The 20,800-nt window shown below is 45.3% G+C and overlaps 1 protein-coding gene across 3 annotated transcripts in view; it reads right to left on the bottom strand.

Annotated features, from left to right (window-relative positions):
* Positions 1–17,705, bottom strand: part of dlg1b (discs large MAGUK scaffold protein 1b) — a 143,662-nt gene extending 125,957 nt beyond the window's left edge. For all 3 annotated transcript variants that reach the window (XM_083659531.1, XM_083659532.1, XM_083659533.1), the window contains exons 1-3: positions 17,029–17,705; positions 15,377–15,508; positions 14,861–15,024 (exon numbers count right to left, since the gene is read on the bottom strand). In XM_083659531.1, coding sequence (XP_083515657.1) covers positions 14,861–15,024; positions 15,377–15,508; positions 17,029–17,047 — 315 coding nt within the window. In that variant the 5' untranslated portion in view covers positions 17,048–17,705. The remainder of the gene's footprint in view (positions 1–14,860; positions 15,025–15,376; positions 15,509–17,028) is intronic.
* Between the last annotated feature and the right edge of the window lie 3,095 nt (positions 17,706–20,800).

Raw genomic sequence — 20,800 nt, 5'->3', positions numbered from 1 at the left:
TGGTGCTGACATGGAGAGAGAGAGAGAGACTAAAGCATGGTGCTGACATGGAGAGGGAGAGAGAGACTAAAGCATGGTGCTGGCATGGAGAGAGAGAGATAGACTAAAGCATGGTGCTGACATGGAGAGAGAGATAGACTAAAGCATGGTGCTGGCATGGAGAGAGAGAGATAGACTAAAGCATGGTGCTGACATGGAGAGGGAGAGAGAGACTAAAGCATGGTGCTGACATGGAGAGAGAGAGACTAAAGCATGGTGCTGACATGGAGAGAGAGAGATAGACTAAAGCATGGTGCTGACATGGAGAGAGAGAGAGAGACTAAAGCATGGTGCTGACATGGAGAGAGAGAGAGAGACTAAAGCATGGTGCTGACATGGAGAGAGAGAGATAGACTAAAGCATGGTGCTGACATGGAGAGAGAGAGATAGACTAAAGCATGGTGCTGGCATGGAGAGAGAGAGACTAAAGCATGGTGCTGACATGGAGAGAGAGAAAGAGACTAAAGCATGGTGCTGGCATGGAGAGAGAGAGAGACAGAGACTAAAGCATGGTGCTGGCATGGAGAGAGAGAGAGAGACTAAAGCATGGTGCTGACATGGAGAGAGAGAGAGACTAAAGCATGGTGCTGGCATGGAGAGAGAGAGAGAGACTAAAGCATGGTGCTGACATGGAGAGAGAGAGATAGACTAAAGCATGGTGCTGACATGGAGAGAGAGAGAGAGACTAAAGCATGGTGCTGGCATGGAGAGGGAGAGAGAGACTAAAGCATGGTGCTGGCATGGAGAGAGAGAGAGAGACTAAAGCATGGTGCTGACATGGAGAGAGAGAGAGAGACTAAAGCATGGTGCTGACATGGAGAGAGAGAGAGAGACTAAAGCATGGTGCTGGCATGGAGAGGGAGAGAGAGACTAAAGCATGGTGCTGACATAAAGAGAGAGAGAGAGACTAAAGCATGGTGCTGACATGGAGAGAGAGAGAGAGAGACTAAAGCATGGTGCTGTCATGGAGAGAGAGAGACTAAAGCATGGTGCTGACATGGAGAGAGAGAGAGAGACTAAAGCATGGTGCTGACATGGAGAGAGAGAGACTAAAGCATGGTGCTGACATGGAGAGAGAGAGACTAAAGCATGGTGCTGACATGGAGAGAGAGAGACTAAAGCATGGTGCTGACATGGAGAGAGAGAGAGAGACTAAAGCATGGTGCTGACATGGAGAGAGAGAGACTAAAGCATGGTGCTGACATGGAGAGAGAGAGAGAGACTAAAGCATGGTGCTGACATGGAGAGAGAGAGACTAAAGCATGGTGCTGACATGGAGAGGGAGAGAGAGACTAAAGCATGGTGCTGGGCTGGCATGGAGAGAGAGAGAGAGACTAAAGCATGGTGCTGACATGGAGAGAGACTAAAGCATGGTGCTGACATGGAGAGAGAGAGAGAGACTAAAGCATGGTGCTGGCATGGAGAGAGAGAGAGAGACTAAAGCATGGTGCTGACATGGAGAGAGAGAGAGAGACTAAAGCATGGTGCTGACATGGAGAGAGAGAGAGAGACTAAAGCATGGTGCTGACATGGAGAGAGAGAGAGAGACTAAAGCATGGTGCTGACATGGAGAGAGAGAGATAGACTAAAGCATGGTGCTGACATGGAGAGGGAGAGAGAGACTAAAGCATGGTGCTGACATGGAGAGAGACTAAAGCATGGTGCTGACATGGAGAGAGAGAGAGAGACTAAAGCATGGTGCTGGCATGGAGAGAGAGAGAGAGAGACTAAAGCATGGTGCTGGCATGGAGAGAGAGAGAGACTAAAGCATGGTGCTGACATGGAGAGAGAGAGAGAGACTAAAGCATGGTGCTGACATGGAGAGAGAGAGAGAGACTAAAGCATGGTGCTGGCATGGAGAGAGAGAGACTAAAGCATGGTGCTGGCATGGAGAGAGAGAGACTAAAGCATGGTGCTGACATGGAGAGAGAGAGACTAAAGCATGGTGCTGGCATGGAGAGGGAGAGAGAGACTAAAGCATGGTGCTGACATGGAGAGAGAGAGACTAAAGCATGGTGCTGACATGGAGAGAGAGAGAGAGACTAAAGCATTGTGCTGACATGGAGAGAGAGAGAGACTAAAGCATTGTGCTGACATGGAGAGAGAGAGAGAGACTAAAGCATGGTGCTGACATGGAGAGAGAGAGAGACTAAAGCATTGTGCTGACATGGAGAGAGAGAGAGACTAAAGCATTGTGCTGACATGGAGAGAGAGAGAGAGACTAAAGCATGGTGCTGACATGGAGAGAGAGAGAGACTAAAGCATTGTGCTGACATGGAGAGAGAGAGAGACTAAAGCATTGTGCTGGCATGGAGAGAGAGAGAGACTAAAGCATTGTGCTGACATGGAGAGAGAGAGAGACTAAAGCATGGTGCTGACATGGAGAGAGAGAGAGAGAGAGACTAAAGCATGGTGCTGACATGGAGAGAGAGAGAGAGAGAGACTAAAGCATGGTGCTGCTGACATGGAGAGAGAGACAGAGACTAAAGCATGGTGCTGGCATGGAGAGAGAGAGAGACTAAAGCATGGTGCTGACATGGAGAGAGAGAGAGACTAAAGCATGGTGCTGGCATGGAGAGAGAGAGAGACTAAAGCATTGTGCTGGCATGGAGAGAGAGAGAGAGACTAAAGCATGGTGCTGACATGGAGAGAGAGAGATAGACTAAAGCATGGTGCTGGCATGGAGAGGGAGAGAGACTAAAGCATGGTGCTGACATGGAGAGGGAGAGAGACTAAAGCATGGTGCTGACATGGAGAGAGACTAAAGCATGGTGCTGACATGGAGAGAGAGAGAGAGACTAAAGCATGGTGCTGACATGGAGAGAGAGAGAGAGACTAAAGCATGGTGCTGGCATGGAGAGGGAGAGAGACTAAACCATGGTGCTGACATGGAGAGAGAGAGAGAGACTAAAGCATGGTGCTGACATGGAGAGAGAGAGAGAGACTAAAGCATGGTGCTGGCATGGAGAGAGAGAGAGAGACTAAAGCATGGTGCTGACATGGAGAGAGAGAGAGAGACTAAAGCATGGTGCTGACATGGAGAGAGAGAGAGAGACTAAAGCATGGTGCTGGCATGGAGAGGGAGAGATAGACTAAAGCATGGTGCTGACATGGAGAGAGAGAGAGAGACTAAAGCATGGTGCTGACATGGAGAGAGAGAGACTAAAGCATGGTGCTGACATGGAGAGAGAGAGAGAGACTAAAGCATGGTGCTGACATGGAGAGAGAGAGAGACTAAAGCATGGTGCTGACATGGAGAGGGAGAGAGACTAAAGCATGGTGCTGACATGGAGAGAGAGAGAGACTAAAGCATGGTGCTGACATGGAGAGGGAGAGAGAGACTAAAGCATGGTGCTGGCATGGAGAGAGAGAGAGAGAGACTAAAGCATGGTGCTGACATGGAGAGGGAGAGAGAGACTAAAGCATGGTGCTGACATGGAGAGAGAGAGACTAAAGCATGGTGCTGACATGGAGAGGGAGAGAGAGACTAAAGCATGGTGCTGACATGGAGAGAGAGAGAGACTAAAGCATGGTGCTGGCATGGAGAGGGAGAGAGAGACTAAAGCATGGTGCTGTCGGTGGTAGCTAGCGGTGGTAGCTAGTGGTGGCTAGCCGTGGTAGCTAGCCGTGGTAGCTAGTGGTAGCTAGCGGTGGTAGCTAGTGGTAGCTAGTGGTAGCTAGCTAGTGGTAGCTAGCGGTGGTAGCTAGTGGTAGCTAGTGGTAGCTAGCGGTGGTAGCTAGTGGTGGCTAGCGGTGGTAGCTAGTGGTGGTAGCTAGTGGTAGCTAGCGGTGGTAGCTAGTGGTAGCTAGCGGTGGTAGCTAGTGGTAGCTAGTGGTAGCTAGCGGTGGTAGCTAGTGGTAGCTAGTGGTGGCTAGCGGTGGTAGCTAGTGGTAGCTAGTGGTGGCTAGCGGTGGTAGCTAGTGGTGGCTAGCGGTGGTAGCTAGCGGTGGTAACTCAACAGTGTGCAGAGAAAGGGATGCACCAATGATACAAGGATGAGGCAATAACCTGCAACACCGACTGACTTTTATTTCAATTAAATCTTCACTTTTCCACTTGGTTGAGACTCGCTAGCAGCCAACGTGCCAGATTTTAATATCATAATACTGTGGGGAAAATAACCAAGTCTAGAAGTTGACCTGTTTATTGGTTGAAGTGCTACTGGGCGGAGCTACTGGGCGGAGCTACTGGGCGGAGCTACTGGGCGGATCGGGTGTTTGCCGGATTGAAGAGTGGTTCCTAATGGTTCAGAAAAGCTCCCCAGGGTCGCCCATCTGATCCGATTTTTGCTTTTAGATGTTTTATTACAGAAAGCATAGGAAACCCATGACCAGAATACTCATAGTCTATCATTGTGTTACTTATGGATGGAATTAGTGAATAGTGAAAATGAATAGCTGGGGACCCTCTGGAGACTCCTGGAGGACCCCTGCAGGTACCCGAACCCCACTTTGAGAACCACTGGCCTAATTGAACATCTACCGGGCATGCATGTTAGCTGCTACCAACGTTGTAGTCAAGTCACTATATCTCCAGTCTCAAGTCTGAGTCCAAGACACCAAAGAAGATTCTGAGTTGAGTCCCCATAACCCAAGTCCAAGTCCAGAGTTAGTGAATGTGAATCCGCATTTAGGTAGAACACGTCTCTGCCTTTGCATGAAATAATAATGTCACTGTATTAATATAGCTATCAATATCGTATGCCAAATTATTACAGCCTATTACAAATACAAAAATACAACAACAAAAAAACTGTCTATCAATTAACAAGTCTGAGTCTCCAACTTCAGAGTCCAAATGCATGAATGCTGGAGTCCAAGTCCATGTCCAAGTTATCAGTGCTCAAGTCCAAGTTGAGTCACAAGTCCTGAATATGAGTCCAGGACTCGGACTCGAGTGGAACTCTGACTCGACTTCAACACTGGTTGTTACCAAGCGTTCCAGTCGTTACCTTAGTGGTGACGATACAGATGCAGTCCATCCTTCAGAGGCACAAGGAGGAGAGCCCGGGAGATCAGCATCTCATCTCACGCTCATTAACCGTCCCCACACATGGCTTGCTATTCACACACACACACACACACACACACACACAGGCAGAATCTCCCGGTGAGAGCACGTGTGCTCACCGGACAGACCCGTCACTCCTTCGGTCTTCCTTCATCCCGGGATCCAGAGCAGAACGGACTGAAGCCCAGTACTGCTGCTCCAGAGCGATGGTGCATTCAAGTGCTGTGGGAAAGCTGGGCATTCTGACGCAAGCCACACATGATTCACCACGGCAGGAAGTGGAAGTAGGAATACTCTGATTTCCCATTATAATATTGATTCATCTGAATTTTACCTTTTCTATGAAGATGTATTGTTTGGCTTTTTTTTTTTTTTTACTTAATCATCAATTTGATTCTATTGCAAATCCAAGACAAAACAAGCCATCTTTTTAACACATTCACTGCCAACAACGTGTAAACACGTTTTCAGAATCCAGCTGTTGACTGCCAACAACGTGTAAACACGTTCTTGGCATCGATTTTTTTTTTTTTACGGGGGGTTGTGCATCTAACCCTTTTACATATCTTATATAAGTATTGGACGTGTACAACGTGTACAACCCATTCCACCGACCCACTAAGTGGTGACAGTGCTTTCCTGACTAGAGGAAGGCAAGCAAAAAGCAGTGTGACTGAAGCCATTCTCATGAAGGTGGATTGGCGAAGGCGCTTTCATTTCGCGCTGATTGCTGGCGGTGCAGGATTGCAGATTTGCATAGTGGATTGTGGGTGGGACACACTTTGAAACACGCAGCATAAATATGACCAGAATCGCAAAAGCTTCATCAAAGCCCTCAACCAAAACTCCAAGAAGCGAGCGAGTCTAACCAGACTTCCTCAAAGAGCGGCCGCACAGACAGGCTCACACCCGCACAGCAGCAGCAAAGCAAACTGGTGACAAGCGGGGACTGCCCCCTAGTCCGACACCAAATTGGAAACAAATCCCATTCTAAAAGGCTTTTAGAATGGGATTTTCAACCCATTATTTTTTGTTTCTTTTTCGCTATAATTTAGAGTAATTTAATTTCTATTCAGAAATTTATTTGAGAGGTCGAGAGTATGAGAAAGTGCATTTGCAAAGGTAGGAAAGTGCTTGTGACATGGCGCTGCAGCCAAAAAGAACGCCCACAGGAGGGAGGAGTTGAGCAGAGGGAAGTTTACTGCTGTTATGGAGGAAATTACTGTTCAAAACTATTGTTTAGGTCTTACTGATGCCAAAAATGAATGGTTAAAATGACAGTTCTATCGAATTTCACAAAAAGCCGTTTATCTCTGAATATTTTTTCTGACGCTAAAACCATGCTGTATTCAACTGCTAATGCTTACATAACTACTAACTCTACAAACTAACTCTTTTAGACAGAGAAAGTACACATTCTATTAGTACTTTTGAGATATTGTATGTTCACAAACTCCAAGCAGAAAATAATCCTCGGCTCTTGTAAAATGAGCCACAATCCTCAAAAAACGGCTTGGCAGAAGCTACCTACAGCAAGAAAAAAACGGCTGGCAGTCAATGTGTTAACATGTGATGTTGGTGGTTTGTATGAATATTTTAAGTCATCATGCACTCGCATCATGTGACTCGTCCTGCGACTCGCCCGACCTCATTATGAGTCAACTACACAACACACCATGTTCTCATCCCCGAGTAACAAACACCTCCATCTTCACCATGAGAAGCTCAGAACCTCCCAGCCTCCCATCTGCTCCTCAAACCACCTCCATCTTCACCATGAGAAACTCAGAACCTCCCAGCCTCCCATCTGCTACTCAAACCACCTCCATCTTCACCATGAGAAACTCAGAACCTCCCAGCCTCCCGTCTGCTCCTCAAACCACCTCCATTTCACCATGAGAAGCTCAGAACCTCCCAGCCTCCCGTCTGCTCCTCAAACCACCTCCATCTTCACCATGAGAAGCTCAGAACCTCCCAGCCTCCCGTCTGCTCCTCAAACCACCGGCTGGTTAAAGGCACAACTCACCCTTTAAATCAAACCGATTTTTCCCCCTCTCACCTGTAGTGCTATTTATCCATCTAGATGGTTTTGGTGTGAGTTGCAGAGTTTTGGAGATCTTGGTCATAGAGATGTCTGCCTTCTCTCTAATACAATGGAACTGGATGGCACACGGCTTGTGGTGCTCAAAACGCTGGGGGAAAAGTGAAAAACTCGACCGCAATCTGCATCTTTCCAGAAATCTTGACCCGGTTAATCAAGATAATCCACAGACGTTGTTGTGAGCAGTTTCTGTCGAAACTATTTTCTATTTTCGACCAAACTACACGGGTTAGCTGCTGCTCTAGCTGCAGTATGTGAATAATACAGTCTGCTACTGTATTATTTATTAATATTATACAGTACCGTAAATTCCGGAATATAAGCCGCACCTTTTTTCCCGTTTTTTGGGCTTTTTTGGCCCCTGCGGCTTATATAACGGTGCGGCTTATCTATGGATTTTTTCAAAAAAAAAAAAAAAAAAAAAAAAAAATCTCTCTTTTTTAGCACTCTTTCTAACTATAAAGCCACTTCTGTTTTAATTTCCTCTCTTGCCCTCTTTTCACCACACTGTATGACACTGTATGACACTGTGTGCACTGTAAATAACAACACAGGTGGTGTTGTGTTATGTTGTTTTGTTGAAATGTTAATAAATGGGAGCATTACATATGGTAATTAAACATTAAAACACAAAAAAAAAAAAAAAAAAAAAAAAAAAAAATACCATTAAAACACCCACGGCTTATAGTCCGGTGCGGCTTATATAAGAAAAAAATAGTCAACTTTGAAGGTGCGGCTTATACACCGGTGCGCCTTATAGTCCGGAATTTACGGTATATATAACTATTATATGGTGGTGGTGGTGGTGATGATAATGACGACGGTGACGATACAGTGTACATTTAATAAACCTCAGAGACACTACATGTATTATATCTAGGCCTATCTATTGTTTAAACTACGCATGCAGTGCACATGTTTCCTCATGATGCAGAAACAAAGTGACTACAGGTTAGATTCCCTGCCTACCGACACGAGGGTCACAGGTTCGTGCCCCCGTGTTACCTGCGGCTTGGTCGGGCGTCCATACAGGCACGATTGGCTAGTGTCTGCAGGTTGGAAGCCGGATTGAGGGTATTTGTCCTGGTCGCTGCACTAGCGCCTCCTCTGGTCAGTCGGGGCGCCTGTTCGGGGGGAAGGGAACTGGTGGGAACAGCGTGATCCTCCCACGTGCTACGTCCTGCTGGTGATGCTCCCCGCTGTCAGGTGAAAAGAAGCAACTGGCAACTGCCCATTTCTCAGAGGAAGCGTGGTGCTAGTCTACGGCTCACCCCAGATCGGCAGAGGGTGGAGCAGCGACCGGGGCAGCAGGGGGAAATTAAATTGGCCAAGTACAATTGGGGAGAAAAATTGGGGGGGGGGGGGAATAGAAAGAAAGAAAGAAAGAAAGAAAATGTTGAAACAAATTTGTGTTTCGGCACACGGCGATGTTGTAACCGCATTTTAACTGTGCTAACAAAGGTCTTTAGATGTTCAGATATAAAAGAGCTAAGAAGAAGCAGAGTGGCAGTTGCAGCGACCAATCAAATGAGTTCAGGTGTGGTAATCCTGAAACCATAGTAAGAAAAAAAAATGTGCGTATAATAATAATAATAATAATAATAATAATAATAATAATAAAATATTATTATTATTTATTAGATGAAAGTGAATTAATGGGCGTCATAGGTCCCAGGGTCAGGAGAGTGTTGCAGTATTAATAGTATTTGCAAATATGCTTTTGGGTTTGTTTAGCCTGCTTTAGCACCAGGTTTGTTTAGCCTGCTTTAGCACCAGGTTTGTTTAGCCTGCTTTAGCACCAGGTTTGTTTAGCCTGCTTTAGCACCAGGTTTGTTTAGCCTGCTTTAGCACCAGGTTTGTTTAGCCTGCTTTAGCACCAGGTTTGTTTAACCTGCTTTAGCACCAGGTTTGTTTAACCTGCTTTAGCACCAGGTTTGTTTAGCCTGCTTTAGCACCAGGTTTGTTTAGCCTGCTTTAGCACCAGGTTTGTTTAACCTGCTTTAGCACCAGGTTTGTTTAGCCTGCTTTAGCACCAGGTTTGTTTAACCTGCTTTAGCACCAGGTTTGTTTAGCCTGCTTTAGCACCAGGTTTGCCACAAAACAAAAAGTTCCAAAGTGTTTTAGGCAATCACGTCACAAAGCATGTGAAGGCCATTTTAGCACACTTCCCTATAGTCAACAACCCCACCCGTCTGGCATCCAAGCAGGTTAAAACAAACACTATTATCTGCAACTATTTCAGCCCCAGCTTGCTTTGAATTCACTAAGGAAAGTCAAATACCAAATTGTGTTTATAAGGTGTTTGAGCAGCAGCGGATTAGTAACTAGTCAAATGTTTGACATTGAATCCATAGATGTGTTACCCTTTATGATAACACTTTATTGGGATAGTCCACCTACAGAGTATTTGTATCATTTCAACAGCTTATTAGTTGACATTCAACAATTCAGCTGTTTGTCTTTGTCTGTTTGTCTTTGTCTGGACATCTTGTAACATAAGCTGTTGAAATAATACAAAGACTCTGTAGAGCAGGGGTGGCCAAACTTTTTTGATTGTGGGTGGCATACAGAAAAATATAAGGGTCGCGGGTCAAACAATATTAAGCATGGCAGTTTTTGCGGCAAAAAAATTGGACCAGAAAATCCTTGTGCCATCAAAAATTTAATTTCTACCTAAATAAATATATGACACAGTTTATTCATGTGCTCACCTATTACAATGGGTATTTCTGCATGTTTTCAAATGTTCTTTTCCTGTGCCAACAGGTTAAGACAGAGATCATTTAACATAACATTAGTATTAAACATTCATTCAGTATTAAAAATGTTTAAAAATAAATAGACCAGGTCAGGGTACCAAGTATAACCCATTTTCAATGGTTTTAAATTGAAAAAACGAAATAGGGGGAATCCCCAGTTTTTTGTTTGTTTTTCTTTCTTTTTCCGTTTTTTCCCCGTTTTCTTCGTTTTAAACTTTAAAACGGGGGGGGGGGGGGGGGGGAAATCTAAATTCATGGCGGGCCACTTAAAAACGGGCAGCAGGCTGCAGTTGGCCCGCGGGCCATGGTTTGGCCACCCCTGCTGTAGACTCTCTGTAGGCGGACTATTCAAATAAAGTGTTACCTTATCCATAGATGTGTTATCAGTTAGAGCGCCATCTTGAGGCCGTTTGGGCAACCCTCACCCCGGACCCAGAGACCCCTCCAACTCCCACGGTTCGAAGCACATGGGAGACTTGATGGGACATGCAGCGAAGGTGGAGAACACCGACACGCCCCACCCACCGGGGGCAGTCACAGGCGTCAGTACTTACGTGTGTGCAGGCCAACGTGTGCAGGATTTCTATTAGGAGGGGCGAGTCCTACGAGCGGCCCGTGTTACACCCGAGACAGAGTGGGCAGAGGAGGGAGAGACACCCAGACAGGGTGGGCAGAGGAGGGAGAGACACCCAGACAGAGTGGGCAGAGGAGGGAGAGACACCCAGACAGAGTGGGCAGAGGAGGGAGAGACACCCAGACAAAGTTGTAAGTGGGCAGAGGAGGGAGAGAGAGAGAGAAGGAGTTCAATGTAAACAGAAAACTTAGGGCCATACCTGGCTCACATGCTGTTTGCACATGGCTTGGTTTGTTTCGTGCCCGGTGCGGTGCCAGGCGGGTGGGGCGGTGCCAGGCGGGTGGGGCTTGCCGCACAGTGACTGCCAGAGAGTTAAAAGGAACACTCCGCCGATTTTCAACCAGCTTTGTATCATTACATCATCAGTAGTATATCAGTCATTCATTTCGTTTAACAGTTATTGAGAGTTGATGTTGAAGTTGTGGTGGACCAGTGATGTCATTGATTCATGCACAAATGATATCACTGCTCCACAACTTAACTCAAATCAACTCTCAACAATTGTCAATAAATGAAGGACTGCAAAAGTGTTGACAGTTTTCTGACACACTACTGGTTGAAAATGGGTGGAGTGTTTTAAAGGTATATGGCTCGGCAGTTCATCCAAGCTGTTAGCTGTTAGCTATGTTCAGACTGCTGTACTGCATGTAGGATGAAGCTACGTGGGGCTCAAAAGCAGATGCTCAGGTCTTGATGCTGTAAAACCCACCCACCTGGGACTCCAAGCAGGGTCAAACAAACATCTGAGCCAGATGTCTTACTAGAGTCTAACACTAAAACAAAGACTAAGAGCTCACAGCTGCATGACCCAACTCCACCTGTCACATTCTGAGAAGGCCATGACGTCAGCAGAAAGCAAAGACCACTTCAGACTCACAAAGAAGAAGAAATGCTCTTCCTCCAGCAAATAAGAACAAAACAACAAATAAGAACAAAACAACACAACACAACACAACACAACACAACACAACACAACACAACACAACACCACACAACACAACACAACACAACACAAAGCTCGTTGCTGGATCATCGGCTCAGATGGAATAACAACAAAAGTGGTGAAATGTTGGCTTGGTGCTTTAAAGAGGTAGTTCACTCAAACATTTAAATTGGCTCATGGTTTCCTCATGGTCATTTCCAATCCATACACATCATAGAAGATCACCAGGAGTTAAATCCTAGTCTTCCTCCAATGCATTCATGAACCATCATTTGACTTGAAAATGGTGTTTTGTCTGCGAACACTATGCAACTGCAGATATGACCACATGTTTTGCTGCATGAGGCAGAGATGCTCAAAAGTCATTTTTTGCAAGTCCAAGTCTTTGAGCTAGAGTCCAAGTCAAGTCTCAAGTCTTTGAGCTAGAGTCCAAGTCAAGTCTCAAGTCATTGAGCTAGAGTCCAAGTCAAGTCTCAAGGCTTTGAGCTAGAGTCCAAGTCAAGTCTCAAGGCTTTGAGCTAGAGTCCAAGTCAAGTCTCAAGGCTTTGAGCTAGAGTCCAAGTCAAGTCTCAAGTCTTTGAGCTAGAGTCCAAGTCAAGTCTCAAGTCATTGAGCTAGAGTCCAAGTCAAGTCTCAAGGCTTTGAGCTAGAGTCCAAGTCAAGTCTCAAGGCTTTGAGCTAGAGTCCAAGTCAAGTCTCAAGGCTTTGAGCTAGAGTCCAAGTCAAGTCTCAAGTCTTTGAGCTAGAGTCCAAGTCAAGTCTCAAGTATTTGAGCTAGTCCAAGTCAAGTCTCAAGTCTTTGAGCTAGAGTCCAAGTCAAGTCTCAAGTCTTTGAGCTAGAGTCCAAGTCAAGTCTCAAGGCTTTGAGCTAGAGTCCAAGTCAAGTCTCAAGGCTTTGAGCTAGAGTCCAAGTCAAGTCTCAAGTCTTTGAGCTAGAGTCCAAGTCAAGTCTCAAGTATTTGAGCTAGTCCAAGTCAAGTCTCAAGTCTTTGAGCTAGAGTCCAAGTCAAGTCTCAAGTCTTTGAGCTAGAGTCCAAGTCAAGTCTCAAGTCTTTCAGCTAGAGTCCAAGTCAAGTCTCTCAGCTAGAGTCCAAGTCAAGTCTCAAGTATTTGAGCTAGAGTCCAAGTCAAGTCTCAAGTCTTTGAGCTAGAGTCCAAGTCAAGTGTCAAGTTATTGAGGACAAGTCTCAAGTCACTGTGTGTGTGACTTAAGTGCGACTCAAGTCCAAGTCCCCATCTAACGAGCAGCTAATGACCTCATGAACAACTGATGAACTATCCCTTTAACTCTCACATGATGTGTCACTGTCAACACATCTGGGTGTAGTTTGAAGCTGCTATTAACACACACACACACACACACACACGTCACACACACACACACACACACAGCCTCTCTCTCTCTGTCAGCAACATCTTCCCACGTTACACACACACAGCTAACCCCCTGCTGAGATGATGCATTGCGGTGTATTTGACTGAAGAGGTGAAGAGGTGAATGAGCGAGGTGTTGCTGCATTTTATGTATTTATTTTTATAAATAAATAAAATACAGCTGTGAGCCGCACAAAGCTGTGTGCTGTAAAGTGAGGTGTAGTTGTAAACCGTGTGCTGTAAAGTGAGGTGTTGCTGTAAACCGTGTGCTGTAAAGCGAGTTGTTGCTGTAAACAGTGTGCTGTATTTTAAATAAATAAAATACAGCTGTGAGCCGCACACAGCTGTGTGCTGTAAAGTGAGGTGTTGTAAACAGTGTGCTGTAAAGCGAGGTGTTGCTGTAAACAGTGTGCTGGAAAGCGAGGTGTTGCTGTAAACAGTGTGCTGTAACATGCAGTAAACTGTCAAGAGTTCACAAAGCTGCAAACAAAACGGACGGATATGAACTGAGATGAGGGAGGCTCTAGATTAGGGCTCCTTGACGGGACAGGTTCAATTCCAGCAAAGGTCATATGTGATGCTGAAGTGCCATTGAGAAAGGCACTAAACCTCCTACCTGCTCACTGTTAAAGTGTCTAAAAATGGCTAAATGTGAAGGCACTTGAATGATGCTGGGTGGAAAAATGTGATGACAAGAGTCCAGCAAGCCCAGAGTCAAATCATGAAACATGAAAAACCCAACAGAAGGACAAGATGAGCAGGACAGAGCCACTGGACAGAGACACAGGACAGAGACACAGGACAGAGACACAGGACAGAGCAACGAGACAGAGACACATGACAGAGCCACGGGACAGAGCAACAGGACAGAGCCACAGGACAGAGTCACATGACAGAGACGCAGGACAGAGCCACGGGACAGAGACACATGACAGAGACACATGACAGAGCCACGGGACATAGACACATGACAGAGACACATGACAGAGCCACAGGACAGAGACACAGGACAGAGACACATGACAGAGACACGGGACAGAGCAACAGGACAGAGATACAGGACAGAGCCACAGAGTCAGGAACATGAATGGTGATATCAGCTCCATGTTATTCTGCTGTAGTCATCACTAATGAGACTCTTGACCATCAGTTTTACAAGCTCTCCATCTAAATGATACTATTGTCACTTTGTAATGACATGTTTAAATTGTTCTTTACATTCTAGCAGCCAATGGCATCGCTGGAAAGATTTGAATATCAACCTCCGATTGTGTACTGAATGGAAATAAGCAATTGTATTATTGAATTCAACTGATCAACTGACATTTTACAGCAGGAATTTAGTAGGGATGGGCATTTCTAGCAAAAACACTATTCGAAATTCGCTGGCCAAAGTCGACTTTTAATCGAAATTCGAAAGAAAAAAAAATGTAAAATGTAAAAAAAAGAAAAAAAAAAAAAGAAAAGAAAATTGTGCGTGAAATGTTGCATTGTCTCCCCTGATTCTAAGTCTAAGGCTTTATTAATTAATAGAAAAAGCTTCTGCTGTGGATTTTTAGCTCAAACAAGCATTGCACCACTGAAGTAAAGAACATGTTACATGACATTGACATTTTCGAAAATAAAAAACAGTTTTGACAATCATGAGTGGTTCATTAAATATTTAGTAGGCTCAGGTCTGAGTGCCAAAGGGGTGCCAAAGTCACCCCCTCTCCCTCTTCATGGGATTTCATCCGCCATTCATTTTTCCATAAACCTTGCTTAAAATGCTTATGAAAATGGTTTTACTTGCTCAAACCAAGCGATTCGACTATACTTAGAATCAGGGGAGACAATGCAACATTTCACTCAAAAAAAAAAAAAAAAAAAAAATCGAATTTCGACTTTCAATAATAAAAGTCGACCTCGATAATAACAACGATTATTCGAAAATTCGAAATTCGATGCCCATCCCTAGAATTTAGTTTCCCAGCTGATCGGTGTGTTTTTTGTCTCTTACCTCGATGCTGGTGCTAAGGCTGGGCAGAGTGTCGGAGGCCACCGTGGGGCTTTGAAGGCTGGAGAAGTCCCACAGGTTGACCGGCTGCATGGGTTCCGCCCCCTTGGAAGACTCCACCCACTTCTGACTGTCCAATAAGGTCACTTCATAAAATTCCTGGATATCTGTGACGACAGAGGGAAGGGAGAAGCATGACTTATTAGATGACAAAATACGTAATTCATTATTTATTAAAGTTTTGTTGGTGAATCTACTAAAAGCGACCCAGGATTCAAACACTCACTTGGATCAAATTTAAGTCTTTTCAATTACTTTGATGATGACTAATAATTAGCATGTTTTGGGGGACACATGCTAATGGTTACAATAAAAAATAACCAGGGTGAAATCCTTCATTTTAAAACTAAATCTCTGATCTCCATCTCTCTGATAGACACTAAATCTATCAGAGGTTCAGTGTTCAAATGTCACCCACTGATCTACTCTCATCTCTCTCTCTCTGCGAGGTGGTGGTACCTATGAGAGCCTGGAAGAGGTTGCTCTGGAAGATGTCGATGACCCTCTGGATGGAGAGGCGGAGCTGCCGGTCCTCTGTGTGGCTCAGCTTCACACGGTACTCCTCCAGGAGCAGCATGGCGCGCTGCGCATCTGACATAGGGACACAGAGAGGCACACAAGTCATTTTGTACCAGTCATGTCTCAAGTCTTTGAGCTAGAGTCCAAGTCAAGTTTCAAGTCTTTGAGCTAGAGTCCAAGTCAAGTTTCAAGTCTTTGAGCTAGAGTCCAAGTCAAGTCTCAAGTCTTTGAAGGGCAAGTCCAAGTCAAGTCTCAAGAATTGAGTCTCAAGACTTGACTTTAGCTGTATTATTATCATTAACATCAACATTTTCTATAACACGTCAATTTGATCAATTATCATGAGTTGCTGTTTGCATCTTATTTCAATAATTGTGTTTTATCTTCACCTCTTTTTTGTTGTTTTAAGAGTATATTGTAACATAACATCTGGCCAGGGACTACAGATGTAAACTAGCCTTTTGGCTAATTCTGGCATATTTACAGCAATGTTCATTAATATGTACCGTCCTCCCTGTCAAATAAACAAATAAACAAATAAATAAATAAATAAGACTTTGGTCACAAGTCCAATCAAGTCTCAAGTCTCTCGGGGACACAGGCGGGGGGACACTGCGGTGAGGGAACGTTTGGATCTGATTTTCAGTCAACAGGCTGCTTTACCAACAGTGAGTTATCCCTTAAAATAGCCTTACATTTAGATTTTACTTACATTTATATTCCTTAATTCATGCTAAATCCATTTCCAATGAATGAAGGGAGTTATAATACAGGAGACCTCATCAATACCTCCTAAAACTGGTCTTCATGTTTTTGGTCTAATGCTCGGATCATGCAGGGCTGAAAGATACCCACAAAAAACTCATTCTAATTATTTGACAGAATATTGCACTTCAGATTTGAAGTGTTTCTTATAATACACTTTTCAGAACTTTAAAATTGTTTCAAGAAAAGTGATTTTGAGAGGCTCAATAGTTGCATTTCAGCAGAAATATTCCTCAATGACGTGGAACATAAAATATAATATGAAGTTAAATTAATTTAAATTCACTATTGTGTACCACATGCATACAAGTCCCTGTATAAATATGACCGTTTTTGTGTCCAAATTAGAGTAAAAGTAGGCATAGTGATTTTTCAATATTATATGAATATTGTTCAACACCATAGGGATATTACTTTATTAATAATGAAAAAATAATTGCATTATTATTATAATACATTGAATGGCCATAAAGTGACAGCCTATAGTGGTGACTGTTGAATATGTGCTGTATGTGAGTTATTTTGAGTTGGGTTTGTCTCCAGAGTAGACAAGCTGCCCCATAAACAACTTGGTTAGCAACAGTGGCTAACCGGCTAGCCTACTTTAACTCACTTTACCTGACCTGGCACGGCACGGCACAGCACGGCTCATGGCCCAAATAAGCCTGCTTTTCTCCCGAGTTCCCTGTGTGCTAACAGAGTGCAGAGTGTGTGTGTTCTGTATGTATGTCAGTGTGTTAGGCAGGTCTACGGGGCTCGGTTGTAGTTGGATCGGTGTTACCGTTAGCACTGCTAGCTTGCTGGTTCATAGGTGAAAGGCGGCTTACCTTTCTTTCTGACTGGCATGGTCGGGTCTGGCTCGGCTCGGTATGGAGCTAGCTCAGTAGCCACACACACCTCCAGAGACAGGCTGCTTCTTATGTTTGTACAGCCGATGATGTAAGCCTTCTCTCCCGCTGTCTGCCGCTGCTGTGTCGGAGGAGCTCCACGACGACACAGCAAGTTCCCCCAAAACACTCCAACAAACTCTCCCTCCAGGCAGCAGCAGTCAGGCCAGGAGGAGGAGGAGGAGGAGGGGGGGAGATACGGAGACACACGCCGGGGAAGTGTTCCACAAAACACCACCGAAGTCCCGGTACACCGGGTGAGCGTCACCGGGTCGCCGTGCTGGAGTTCCCCGCTAGAGAGGCTCCTTGCCCCGTGCAGCGCAGCGCGCAGGCTGACACACGCACACGGCAGTAAACAGCGGGTGTTTAGCACCAACTAGGAGCCTGATTCCGTGCTAAAAATCTATGCAAACCCGCAGTGTAACCCGGGCTAAATCCGTGCAGGCTAGTGCTGCATGCCTGGGCTGATATAACGTAGCCTACTGCTGCACCTGGCCTGGAGAGGAAATGATTAAGGCTTTTCACACACACACACAAAACACACACACAAAACTAACCCAACTTAGTAAAGCCCAGCCCGGTGGCGCACCTCAACTCATGCCGTGCAAAGTCTAACGTCTAACTCTCTGTTAGCCCCGATCCAGCCCAGCGTTATAATGCATTCGTGTCAAACTTCTCTCTGTGTGTGATCCCTCCTCTCTTTCCCTCTAAGGTTACTTCTTCCTCCTTATTTCTTGTAGAAATTCCAAACTTTCCTCCAAAATGGCGTCTCACAGAGCTGGAGATATAAACCATGTGATTTCCAAAAGCCTACCCCTCTGCGACCTACCGCCCAATCATGCAGCTCACCTCAGAGAGCAAGGCGAGAACTTCAGGGAGTGACTGAGAGGGGGGGGGGGGTTGAAGGAAGGGGGAGGGAAGGGGAGGGAAGCTGGTGGGGGAGGAGGAGGAGGGGGAGGAGGAGGAGGAGGAGAAGTGGAGAGTTGGCAGGTGAAACTTGGAGTCATCATGAGTCAATGGGTGAATGTTGCACAGTCGTTCTCAAAGCCCCCCTTGAGGGCCCAGGGGTCCTTGAGGGGGTTTCAAGGGGTCTGGGTACGATTTCATTCCCCCATTAATTTCTCCTTAGACGTTTTGTAAAATGCTTATAAAAATAGTTGTACTTGGACAAACCAAGCGATTCAGCTACATTTCACTCGGACCAAAACTTAAAAGCGGATTTAAAACAAATTGTGTGTTTTTTTTTCCAGAGTGAAATGTTCTACGGTCTCTCCTGGTCCTAGAGATGTCACAATATAATCGTTGAGATGAAATCTCATATCGTGATAAAAAGAAGCTGCACATGGTGGCACTGATCTGCATCTGATTACATGCTCGCTCTCCTTTTCATTGCATTGTTTGAACAGACGAGGGACGTTACAGACACGGAGGATGAAAATGGTGAAATTACTCAAATTAGCGTGGAGGATGCCCCCTCAACTTACAAATCGATCGCAAAAAAATATTGTTAAAATATCGTATCGTATCGTTATCATGAACCCAATATCGTGTATCGTATCGTATCGTGAACTGAGTGTATCGTGAACTGAGTGTATCGTGACACGCCTAGTCTCTCCTGATTCTGAATAGCTGAATCACTTGGTTTGACCAAGTACAACAATTTTTTTTATAAAGATGTTACAAAATGTCTATGTGGAAATGAATGAATCTTAGGTCTCATGCTGAACCTGGAAGAGGGTGTGACTTTGGCACTCACCATCCATAAGTAACACAATGACAGAATGAGTGTTTTGGTCATGGGTTTCATACACACACTGTAAAGACTCTCTCCCCTTCACAAACCTTACTCTGGGCTCTTTCACACACAGATCGCGCAAAAATTGCCGTTTAGGAGTCCCGTAAAGCCAGCCGCCTCGCCACAGAAATTGCTTTCACACGAGCCAAGCAGCACGGCCACATTATCGTGCTGCTGTGTACTTTCAGGTGAAATCCCCTGCTCCCGGATTGAAAGGCGAGCGGAGGGATTTCCTTCTCCTCCTAGCCCAAATGTATATTTTCATAGGTTAGTGTAGCCTAGGCTACTGTATGATGAACGAATTCATTCAACAAGACTTCCCTCCTAGTCCGCTGAGCAGGGAGGATGGTGCACTCGCATGGTGGGCGGGCAGATCGATATGGTGTCCTACTAAAATTGGAACGATACACGACCGCCCGCATATCAAACAGCTGCAGTCTGCATAACGTTCGTCGGGGGAATAGTATAGGCTATAAATGCACATGACTCGTTAGTAGTTTTTGTAAGGGAATGCACAGAGCTGATTTCGAGAGGGAATAACCTCAGACCAACTCGCCACAGACAGCTAATAGCCCTCTGAAGCTTATTATTATATCCGTTAATTGTAGCCTACCTACTAATGTCAACATCGTTTGAGCATAAAGCCTAACCGCACGGAGCATTCCTCCTGGCGTCCCTGCAGTCATGATTGTATAGGCTACTTTTTTTTACTTTCACTCGTGCACTTTCTTGATACATGAGGTGATTTCCCCTGTAATTTTTTTTATGAATGAGCAGACCATTCGCACCTTTTCCGGCTCGCTGCGACGACCTTTCAAGTGGAGGCGGGTTGCCAGGTAACCCGGCGCTGTTACTACCTCCCGTCGCGGGACAAAAGGCGTAAAACAATTGTCCACCAAAGCGCGTTCACGACTTTCACATCGGAGGCACTAATCCTATTTTCCGTGCATTTTTCGGCTTTCAAGGCCGGTGTGAAAGAGCCTTCTGACACATAGGGAGAGAGAGAGAGAGAGAGCCTGCAGTGCACACACTGTAGACTCTCACTCTCTCTCTCTTCCTCTGACACACATTGTAAAGACTCTCTCCCCCTCTCTCTCTCTTCCTCTGACACACATTGTAAAGACTCTCCCCCCCCCCTCTCTCTCTCTCTCCCCCTCTCTCTCTCTTCCTCTGACACACATTGTAAAGACTGTCTCCTTCTCTCTCTTCCTCTGACACAAGACTCTCTCTTCCTCTGACACAAAACTCTCTCTCTCTTCCTCTGACACAAGACTATCTCTCTTCCTCTGACACAAGACTCTCTCTCTTCCTCTGACACAAGACTCTCTCTCTCTTCCTCTGACACAAGACTCTGTCTCTCTTCCTCTGACACAAGACTCTCTCTCTTCCTCTGACACAAGACTCTCTCTCTTCCTCTGACACAAGACTCTCTCTTCCTCTGACACAAGACTCTCTCTCTCTTCCTCTGATACAAGACTCTCTCTCTTCCTCTGACACAAGACTCTCTCTCTTCCTCTGACACAAGACTCTATCTCTTCCTCTGACACAAGACTCTCTCTCTCTTTCTCTGACACAAGACTCTCTTCCTCTGACACAAGACTCTCTCTCTTCCTCTGACACAAGACTCTCTCTCTTCCTCTGACACAAGACCCTCTTCCTCTGACACAAGACTCTCTCTCTTCCTCTGACACAAGACTATCTCTCTTCCTCTGACACAAGACTCTCTTCCTCTGACACAAGACTCTCTTCCTCTGACACAAGACTCTCTCTCTTCCTCTGACACAAGACCCTCTTCCTCTGACACAAGACTCTTCCTCTGACACAAGACTCTCTCTCTTCCTCTGACACAAGACTCTCTTCCTCTGACACAAGACTCTCTTCCTCTGACACAAGACTCTCTTCCTCTGACACAAGACT

The sequence above is a fragment of the Poromitra crassiceps genome, assembly GCF_964638095.1.
Source record: "Poromitra crassiceps genome assembly, chromosome: 23".
In the NCBI taxonomy this organism is placed as follows: Eukaryota; Metazoa; Chordata; class Actinopteri; order Beryciformes; family Melamphaidae; genus Poromitra; species Poromitra crassiceps.
The sequence above is the reverse complement of the archived record's forward strand: the minus strand, read 5'-3'. Positions and strand labels throughout refer to the sequence as shown.